Below are 10,988 nucleotides of genomic sequence, written 5' to 3'. Positions count from 1 at the left end.
ACCAATCCTCTGTATGCCATGTTAGGAGATGTGGGCACTGGGCTACCCACCAGCCCTATGTACGGCATGTTAGGAGATGTGGGTACTAGACTACCCACCAGTCCTATGTATGCCATGTTAGGAGATGTGGGCAGTGTCATACATTATACAGCTCTGTGATAAATTTACAACATTTGTTTAAAAACTGTCTAGGCAAACAAAGGCAGGACTGCAGTTGGATAATTCAGCACTGACAGCAGTCAGAGTTTCTCTCTCTCTCTCTGACTTTTTTTTTCTGATTCTAGAACAGCTCCAGGCTCCGCCCAGTCAGGTGGGAGTGCCTGCCTGTGATTGGAAGAAAGTTACAAAGGAGGATGGTATTTATTGCAGCATCCCAGTGGCTTGGAGAGCAGACTGTGAAGTTGGGTTAGTGTGATTGCTGCGCTGGAAGGACTGTGCATGCCGAGGGGAGCCTGGAAGATCACCCAGACACCTATCTATGGTTTATCCTTCCTTCTCCAAGAGACTCTGCACACCCCCACCTCTGTGAGCAGCCTATAGTGGGCCCCCTGCACCCCTGTGCACATTTTCATATATATATATACATATATATATATTTTCTCCTTGCACCCCACTCCCCATCTGATTCGCATGAATCTTTTGGATCCTTTCTTAAAGATGACAGAAGAGCAAGAGAAGTGCCTGTCTGGGGCCCCCAGCCCTAGCATGTCTGAGGACTCAGCTGGCTCCCCCTGCCCCTCTGGCTCTGGATCAGACACAGAGAACACCAGACCCCAAGAGAACACCTTCCCCAAGGGGGACCAGGACCTGAAGAAGGAGACAGAGGATGAGAAGTTCCCAGTCTGTATCAGAGAGGCGGTCAGCCAGGTGCTGAAGGGATATGACTGGACCCTGGTGCCCATGCCAGTCAGGGTCAACGGATCCAGCAAGAACAAACCGCATGTCAAGAGGCCCATGAATGCCTTCATGGTGTGGGCACAGGCTGCCCGGAGGAAGCTGGCAGACCAGTACCCCCATCTGCACAATGCGGAGCTCAGCAAGACCCTGGGCAAGCTGTGGAGGTAAGTGCCATGCCACCTTTTTTTTGCCACCATGCCACCTTTTCATTGCCAACACGCCACCTTCCCATTGCCAGCATGCTACATTTCCATTGCCAGCATCCTACCTTCCTATTGTCAGCATGCCACCTTCCCATTGCCAACATAGATACCACCTTCCCATTGTCAGCATGCTACCTTTACATTGTCAGCATGCCACCTTCCCATTGCCAACATGCCATCTTCCAGTTGCTAGCATGCCGCCTTCCTTTTGCCAGCACGCCGCCTCCCCATTGTAAGCATGCCACCTTTTCCATTGCCTTCATACCACCATCACCTTTACATTGCCAACATGCCACCTTGCAGTTGCTAGCATGCCGCCTTCCCATCGCCAACATATACCACCTTCCCATTGTCAGCATGCCGCATTCCCATTGCCAACATGCCGCCTTTCCATTGTCAGCATGCCACCTTACCATTTGGAACATGCCACCTTTTACATTGCCAACATGCCGCCTTCCAATTGTCACCCTTGCCATTTAATATCGGTATGTGTATTTCATATATGTCCTTGTGCAAGTAGTGAGCTCAGTCTGTCTTAGGTTCTTGCCATCTGTTCCTTAACGTGAGCTAGATGCATGCGTTAGTGCCAGCGTGAGCATTTCCTGGGCAGTATTTTACGGGCATTTCAGGGGTTAAGAGCCAGTTTTCTGGCCGCTGTTGCTGCTGGGCTGTGCTGCGCAATTGCCGGGTTGGGCAAGGAAAGGCGCAAAGGTAGAACCATTGCTATCAGAGATTTCATCCTGCGATAAAATGAATTAGGTGACATGGGTTCTAGGTCTTTATCATATACCAGATGGCACAATGTTGCAAAATGGTCATTTTAGAGAGCGTTTATTTCTCTCTCTATATATATACATGTATATATGTATGTGTGTGTGCTCTCCAGATATTGCTCACCCAGTAGATGCAGATAATGTAGATGCACAGCAGAAAAAAAAAGAGTTTTCTTTTTAAGATATCTATATTTGTAATCCAAGGATACCACACACAGCACTCCACTCCAAAATATCTATTTTCTTTTAAAATAATCTCTCTCTCTCTCTCTCTCTCTCTCTCTCTCTCTCTCTCTCTCTCTCTCTCTCTCTCTTTTATTTTATTTTTATACATAAAACACACATGTTCTCTACAGATTGCATTGCTTAGATGAGTATAGAATCCTTGTACTGGTATTGAAAAGCCTTGCACTGTATTGAGAAGCCTTGTACTGGTATTCTGGAGCCTTTTACTGGTATTCTGAAGCCCTGTACTGGTATTGAGAAGCCCTGTACTGGTATTTTGAAGCCCTGTACTATTATTGAGAACCCTCCTAGTGTATTGAGAAGCCTTGTACTGGTATTCTGAAGCCCTGTACTGGTATTGAGAAGCCTTGTACTGTATTGTACTGGTATTCTGAAGCCTTGTACTGGTATTCTGAGCTCTGCTGTCTCAGATTCTTTTTCTAATCTCTGGCTCTCTCTGCAATACACCACTGGAGGGCTCAAGTGGACCCTGGTGTGTTTATAGCCTGAGGTTTTTTTCCTGCTGGCTCTATAGGAATTACTCATCTTAACTTCAAAGGGCTTTCTTTATGGCTTTATCTGATTGCATTCACTGTCATTAAAGGAGATTGTAAGCCTGCTGGAAGGTTGTTCTCCTCTGCTATCTGGTCTGCTTGCATTCTGCAAGGTTCCCCGCTGATTCTAAAACTGGTCCAGTTTGTGCTAAGTTTGCTGGGGGGGGGTGAGGGGGGTGCTCTGACCAGAACCGCAGTTAGATTTTAACCCTTTATGTCAGCTCTAGGAGCAAAGTGGTTTGGGGGGGGGGGGGGGGGGTTCTGTCACCTAGGGGTATGGTGACTTGATCCAAAATAAAGGGTCCATTTACTAAAGTATGTAGATAGAGGGGTTGATTTACTAAAGCTGGAGAGTGCAAAATCGGGTGCAGCTTCGCGTAGAAACCAATCAGCTTCCAGGATTTATTGTCAATAATTGAACAAGCTGGCTTCAAGGCAGGACTGCACCAGATTTCACACTCTACAAAATATGATATAGAGAGAGAGAGAGAGAGAGAGAGAGAGAGAGAGAGAGAGAGAGAGAGAGAGAGATGGTTTAGATACATACTCTATATATATATGGGTATATGGTGTATCTATGTACATTATATATAGATAGATAGATAGATAGATAGATAGATAGATAGATAGATAGATAGATAGATAGATAGATACATATATATATATACATACACACACACACACACACACAGATTATATATATATTGAGTAAACATTGAGTAACATTGAGTAAACTTGTGTTATCCTCAAAAAACTAACTGTAGAAATGTATTAAGAAATAAAGAAAAAATATCTCAATTCAAAACCTTCTGTACTGTACACGTAGCATGTATTTAATATAATTTATGTGTAAACAGAGACTAAAAGGAAACTGGATCCATAGACAAATAGAGCAGTAGGTAAACAGAGGGAGAGAGAGGAAGAGAGATGATAGATAAGAAAGAAGGAAAGAAATAAAAAAGAAAGAAATGAAAAAAGAAAAGTAAGTAAAGAAAGAAAGAGAGAAAGAAAGAGAGAAAGAAAGAAAGAAAGAAAGAAAGAAAGAAAGAAAGAAAGAAAGAAAGAAAGAAAGAAGGAAAGAGAAAACTTTGCTGTATTGGTAATACATTATTACTTGAAATATCTAACCAAAATGTTTTTGCTTCTATTTAAGGCTGCTAAATGAAACTGAGAAGCGCCCTTTTGTGGAGGAAGCAGAGCGTCTGAGAGTCCAGCACAAGAAGGATCACCCTGACTACAAGTACCAGCCCCGCCGTAGAAAGTCTGTGAAGAATGGGCAGTCTGAGCAGGAGGACGGCTCCGAGCAGACCCACATCTCCCCCAACGCCATCTTCAAGGCCCTGCAGGCCGACTCGCCCCACTCTGCTTCCAGCATGAGCGAAGTGCACTCTCCGGGAGAACACTCAGGTACTGACCCTAAAATACAAAAAAATACTGGGGTTGATTTACTAATACTAGATAATGCTGGAAAGTGCAAAATCTGGTGCATCTGTGCATGTTAGCCAATCAGCATCTAACTTCAGCTTGTTCAGATAAGCTTTGACATTAAAACCTGGAGGCTGAAATATTGCTATACAGAGCTGCACCAGATTTTGCACTCTCCAGTTTCAGGAAAATAAACCCCACACTGTGAATCGCTTTCATTACAATCAAGCCAAGGCCATATCCTTGTTCTTGTCCTCGCCCATTAGTCCAGACTATGCCGTACTTTTTTTTGTCTTTTCTATGGAAGAAAGTTCTAATTTAATTAGAGCATGGAGGGATTTTTAGGGAATGCCAGTTTTGCTCCCAACCTCTTGAACCCACAAAACCTCTTTAACCTAAATTTTAACACCCACAAAAATCACAGGTCCTCATCCAAGCTTGTGGGACGGTGGAGAGTTTATGCCCTACAGAAAATCGCATCTTTATAAACGTCGCCTTATTTAAAATATCACCTGGGGGTATAAATCAAAATTTGTTTTCCCTGTTCTAGTCCAGGATTTAGTTTTAGAAAATCCAACAGGAAGGCGAAAAACAAACTGGCAATTTACGTAACTCTTAGGCAACCCGTCAGTAAATAACTTACTGTACCTGTGATGAGATTTCTAATTGAGTAAATAACGTATTATTGGCCTCTGCACTTATGATGAGATTTCCAATTAAATTCTATGGGGTTGTAGGTTTAGCACATAAAGGAGTTGAGCATCTTCATTCAAACTGCTGTGTGAAGATTCACCTCAATCATCTACTCACGTGAAAAGCACTTGATTGGGTATTCAAAGTGAACAAGAATTTGTATTTCTCCTGATTGGAAAATTGAAGTAAATATTTACACAATTTTCTGAGTGAAGAGCCTCAACGTCTTTAGTAAATCAGCCCAGGCTTATATAAATACCCCCCCCCCCCTCTATGGATATACACACAAACTTATTTTACACTGTATGTGAAATTTCCTGTTAAACATCCATCTGCTCAGTGTGCAGCTTAGCCCAGCTGCGGATGTAGTTAATCATTAGCGCTGTTATCATTGAATTTATATGGCACCTGCTTGCAGGAGACCTGAGTTGGGTTTGAGGATCTGAGATATAAGATAGTTAAGGCGCTTGTAGCGTAAGAACCCTTCCTAACCCTTTCACTCCCAAGTCTCTGGCTGACAAACTCTATTACTACTATTACTATTTATTTTTTTATACTACTGTGCAAGCAACTGTAGCCTGTAGTCAGGGCCGGTACAAGGGGTGGGCAGGAGGGACAGCTGCCCTGGGCACTGTGGTATCATGTGAGGTGGGGGGGAGGGGAATTTGTATTTTGGGGGGGGGCAGGGGATAAGAATTTTTCTAGGAGGGGAAATTTGAAGAGGTGTGCTAGGAGTGGGATTTATGTTGGGGGATGAAGTTTTGTGCTACGAGGAGGAATTTCGGGGGTTTTGTGCTAGAAAAGGTAATATGGGGATTTGTGCTAGCAGAAGATTTTTTTTTAGCATAAGGACCATTTCTAACCCTTTCACTCCCAAGTCTCTGGCTGACAAACTCTATTACTACTTATTTTTTATACTATTGTTTGAACGTGCAAGCAACTGTAGCCTGTAGCCAGAGCCGGGACAAGGGGTGGTCAGGAGGGGCGGCTGCCCCTGGGCACTGTGGTATTATGTGAGGTGAGGGGGGGGGTGATTTGTGTTTGGAGGTGCAATGTTTGAATGTGCAACTGTAGCCTGTAGCCAGGGCCGGGACAAGGGGTGGGCAAGAGGGGCTGCTGCCCCTGGGCACTGTGGTATCATGTGAGATGAGGGGGGGTGATTTGTGTTTGGAGGTGCAATGTTTGAAAGTGCAAGCAACTGTAGCCTGTAGCCAGGGCCGGGACATGGGGTGGGCAGGAGGGGCGGCTGCCCCTGGGCACTGTGGTATTATGTGAGGTGAGGGGGGGGGGGGTGATTTGTTTTTGGAGGTGCAATGTTTGAATGTGCAAGCAACTGTAGCCTGTAGCCAGGGCTGGGACAAGGGGAGGATTTGTGTTAGGAGAGGTTTATTTATTTTTTTTGGGGGGGGGGGGATTTGTGCTTGTAAAGATCATTGGGGATATTTGTGCTAGGAGGGAAAATTTGGGGGGCATTTGTGCTAGGATTGGGGAGAATCTGGGCTGGGAGGAGGGAATTTGGAGTGGGGGTAGAGAATTTGTGCTTAGAGGGGAAGTTTGAGGGGTAGAGGATTTGTACTAGGAGGGGGGGGGGGGATTTGTGCTGGGCGCATATGGGGAATGAGAGGATTTGAGCTGGGGGGTTGGGGGGGCAAAGATTTGTTCTGGGAAGGGGATTTCAGCAGGGTGTGAATTTGTACTGGGAGGATGGGCAATTTATGCTTAGGGATAAACATGCAGATTAGTACTCAGTTTTTTTTTGGGGGGGGGGGATTTTGGCTGATGCATAATGCTCATACATCTTGGGGGGGGGGGCACAATTTGGCATGTTCACCCTGGGCTCTAGATGACCTTGTCCCAGCACAGTCATTAGATTTCTGCTACACTGAAGCTTCATAGGTTGATCTCCAATGTTCCTTATCTTGATATCGTTCATAAATTAGAATTTTAGGTCTTTTTTTTATATCTCATGAAGGCCAATAAAGCTCATGCCTCATTTTCTCTTTATTTCAGGACAGTCTCAGGGTCCACCAACTCCGCCGACCACCCCTAAAACAGATGTGCAGCCCGGCAAGCCAGATCTCAAACGCGAAGGTCGCCCCTTGCAGGAGAGCGGCCGCCAGCCACCCCACATCGATTTCCGCGACGTGGACATTGGAGAGCTCAGCAGCGAGGTCATCTCCAACATCGAGACCTTTGACGTCAATGAGTTTGACCAGTACCTGCCGCCCAACGGCCACCCCGGAGTGGCCTCCACGCAGGTGACCTACACGGGCAGCTACGGCATCAGCAGCGCCACCAGCGGTCCGGCCGGAGCTGGGCACACATGGATGTCCAAGCAGCCCCAACAGCAACCTCAACAACCCCAGCAGCAGCACGGTTTATCGGCTCTGAACAACGAGCAGAGCCAGTCCCAACAGAGGACACACATCAAAACTGAGCAGCTCAGCCCAAGTCACTACAGCGACCAGCAGCAACAGCATTCCCCGCAGCAGCTCAACTACACCTCCTTCAACCTCCAGCATTACGGGTCCTCCTACCCAACCATCACACGCTCACAGTATGACTACGCCGAACACCAAGGCTCAAACTCCTATTACAGTCATGCTGCGGGCCAAAGCTCAAGCCTCTACTCAACGTTCAGCTACATGAACCCCAGTCAACGTCCCATGTACACACCCATTGCAGACACAACAGGGGTCCCATCCATCCCCCAGACCCACAGCCCCCAACACTGGGAGCAGCCAGTCTACACACAGCTGACCAGGCCGTAGACTAATGACTATAGACTACTGAAAAAAGGACAGTTCACCTACCGCCAGTCAAGCAGTGCCCTTATCTGAGGCATGGCACAACGCCCTCTGCTGGCAGCCAGCAAAATAGGTGTCACTCTTCCGTCAAGGTACTTCCTCATCTTCTGTCTCGACAGATAAAACAAGAGAAGATACTTTTTTTTTTAAAAACCGTCAACTTGATTCTCAAAGAGACTTTTTTTATTTTTTAAAAAAAAACCTCTACATCCTCTGTGAGGACTAGACTCTATCTGATATATTTTTTAGTATGTACTGTGTATGTTTTATTACATTTTTATTGGGGGTTTATACATTTATATATTAGAGAAAAACAAATACATTGTAAAGATAAAAGTGTTTTTTTTTAAACTTTTTTTTTTTTTTTGCTTCTTTGATGCTTCAACTGCTCGAGTAGTTTTATATCTTTAACTTTTTCATTCAACTGAAAGTATTTTTGTAAAAAAAAAAAAAGAAAAAAAAAACATTTAATTGAGAAACTTTAGACTTACATTTAAAAAAAAAAAAAAAAACATTTTTGAACATTTTTTGGCCATATGTGAGACGGTCAATAAACTGCAACGAGATTTAATGTTATGAGTTGTGTTGAAGTAGGAATTTTATTTCCACATCTGTTCCCAAGTGCCAGTTGTTAAGCATTACGGTCAAAGATGACCGGTCACAAGATGCCTGTTATAATGTTTCGTGCCAGCCCGTATACAAGTGCCCTTTAAGACTTTTGTCTCCAGCAGCAAAAAAAAAAAAAAAGAAAGAAAAAACAGTTGGATTAAAAAAAAAATTGCTAACAGCAGATGGTACCAGAGATGACGTTCATAAATTATTTATTTTATAATAAAAAAAATAATAATATTGTAAAAAGATACTTAAAACTCCCAAACTTCTAATTTTTTTTTGTACAAAAAAGTTATATATTATTAGCATGCTGCTGATTCCATCTTTGGAAAATGCGCTTTTTTTTTTTTTTTTTGTTTTGTTTGTTAAATTATGGGTTTTTGCTTTTATTTTATTTTTTTCCTTTCTTTACTCTTTCCTTTGTGTTCTAAGGTTCTAAGGTCTATTATCTATCTGTTAAAGTAACAGATTCACAAGTTTCCATAAAAAAAAAAAAAAAAAGCAAAGCATATACTGAGAATTATTTTTATTTTATCAGAGTCCCGGAAAATGTGTTTTTCAACTCTTCTTAAGTTTATAACTCTTTTTTATATATAATTTTTTTTTTATTATTATTGCGGACGCGTGGAAAAAAAAAAAAAAAAACATGGATCGGGTCTTTTTCTTAAATGCAGAGGAAATCTTTCGACTTTAGCAAATGGTTGTTTTTGCTTAAAACAAAGTGAACATTTTTGTTTTTTGTTTTTTTTTCAGAAATGTGATTTTTTTTTTTTTTATTTGTGAATACGGCATTCAGCACTCCAAAATCAATGACTTTTAAGGCAAAAAAAATAAATAAATAAAAGAACAGGCCTTAAAAATTTTCCTTTAACTTAAAAAAATAAATAAAGAGTACACAAAGCAGACCTCCGCAGTCTGTGGATCTTTTCTCAATGACGTGCTTTTTGTTTTTTTGTTTTTTTTCTATTGTTATTTTCTGTCTTTGTTAAACTTATCTTCTTGTGTATTATTTGTTTTTCGCAATAAATATGATACAATGTACACAGAGTGCAGTGGTCGTTCCTGTTGCTTAAAGGGGACAGAGCATTATATATATTTATTTTTTTATTTGTTATTTTCAATTTATATATATATATATATATATATATATATATATATATATATATATATACACACATCATCCAGGGTCACCATCTACTTCCCGGACTGAGATGTCTGCTCAGAGGTGGCACCATCATTTAAAGTGTTTGTTAAGGCAATATTATAAGATTATGCCAGCCCCTCTATTAGAGGCTGGCATAGCACGCTGTGTATGTTGTATTTAAAAAAACGAGCGCTGTAAATACTGAATATCGGCTGTCTTCAGGCCGGTCACGTGACTTGCGGCCTGCTTTCCAGCTCCGAAGGATGTCTTCTGTGGGAGGGGCCATGGTCTCGTTCTGATGTCAGAGGGAGATCACGTGACCGCTCGTCTCCTCCGCAGAAGCCGTGTATCAGAGCTGGAAAGTGGGCGCGAGTCACGTGACCGGCCTGAAGACGGCTGATATTCAGTATTTACAGCGCTCGTTTTTGAATAAAACATACATAGTGTGCTATGCCAGCCTCTAATAGAGGGGCAGGCTGTGACAAATGTAAGATTTTATATTTACAATAATAACGGGGAGGAGGGGCCAGAGACAGACAGAGAGGGAGGTGACAGGGAGGAAGGAGGGGGTGAGGGAGGAGAGAGGAGAGCGGGCAGCCTATCACGGAGGGAGGCACTATGACCACGGTGATCAGGGCGGAGCAGCCCTGGTTATTGTGGTCTGTTTAGAGAGAGGATACAGGAAGTGCCAGGTTAAGGGTTTTTTTTTTTTACAGTTTAGAGGGGGGCAGATTACATAGAACAAGCGCTGTGATGTGTAATCTGCTTCAAGGGACCAGAATCTATATTACTTTTTTTGGGTTAACAAAGGCTTTAACTCCTGGTGCCTGTGCAATTATTGCAATTATTCCTCCCCCTTCTACATGTTACATTTACAGTCTGATCACTGAGGGAAGGGAGACTGAGGAAATGCTCCCTCCTCCTTCTACAAAGTTACAATGTACAGTCTAATCACTGAGGGAAGGGAGACTGAGGAAATGCTTCCTCCTCCTTCTACAAAGTTACAATGTACAGTCTAATCACTGGGGAAGGGGAGACTGAGGAAATGATTCCTTCTCCTTCTACAAAGTTACAATGTACAGTCTGCTCACTGGGGGGAGGGGAGACTGAGGAAATGCTCCCTCCTCCTTCTACAAAGTTACAATGTACAGTCTAATCACTGGGGGAGGGGAGACTGAGGAAATGCTCCCTCCTCCTTCTACAAAGTTACAATGTACAGTCTAATCCCTGGGGAAGGGGAGACTGAGGAAATGACTCCTCCTCCTTTTACAAGGTTACAATGTACAGTCTGATCACTGGGGGAAGGGAGACTGAGGAAATGCTCCCTCCTCCTTCTACAAAGTTACAATGTACAGTCTAATCCCTGGGGAAGGGGAGACTGAGGAAATGACTCCTCCTCCTTTTACAAGGTTACAATGTACAGTCTGATCACTGGGGGAAGGGAGACTGAGGAAATGCTCCCTCCTCCTTCTACAAAGTTACAATGTACAGTCTAATCCCTGGGGAAGGGGAGACTGAGGAAATGACTCCTTCTCCTTCTACAAAGTTACAATGTACAGTCTGCTCACTGGGGGGAGGGGAGACTGAGGAAATGCCTCCTCCTCCTTCTACAAAGTTACAATGTACAGTCTGATCACTGGGGGAGGGGAGACTGA

The 10,988-nt window shown here is 43.4% G+C and overlaps 1 protein-coding gene across 1 annotated transcript; it reads left to right on the top strand.

The window, feature by feature from the left end:
* The first annotated feature begins 324 nt into the window (after positions 1-324).
* Positions 325-9,230, top strand: SOX9 (SRY-box transcription factor 9). Its single transcript, XM_073606903.1, has 3 exons — positions 325-1,061; positions 3,806-4,059; positions 6,781-9,230. Exons 1-3 carry the CDS (start codon positions 631-633, stop codon positions 7,539-7,541), a joined length of 1,446 nt encoding a protein of 481 aa, XP_073463004.1. The 5' UTR covers positions 325-630; the 3' UTR covers positions 7,542-9,230.
* The last annotated feature ends 1,758 nt before the right edge of the window (positions 9,231-10,988 follow it).

Source organism: Aquarana catesbeiana, linkage group LG12 (assembly GCF_042186555.1).
Source record: "Aquarana catesbeiana isolate 2022-GZ linkage group LG12, ASM4218655v1, whole genome shotgun sequence".
In the NCBI taxonomy this organism is placed as follows: domain Eukaryota; kingdom Metazoa; phylum Chordata; class Amphibia; order Anura; family Ranidae; genus Aquarana; species Aquarana catesbeiana.
Note: the sequence above shows the minus strand (reverse complement) of the source record. Positions and strands in the feature narration are given on the sequence as shown.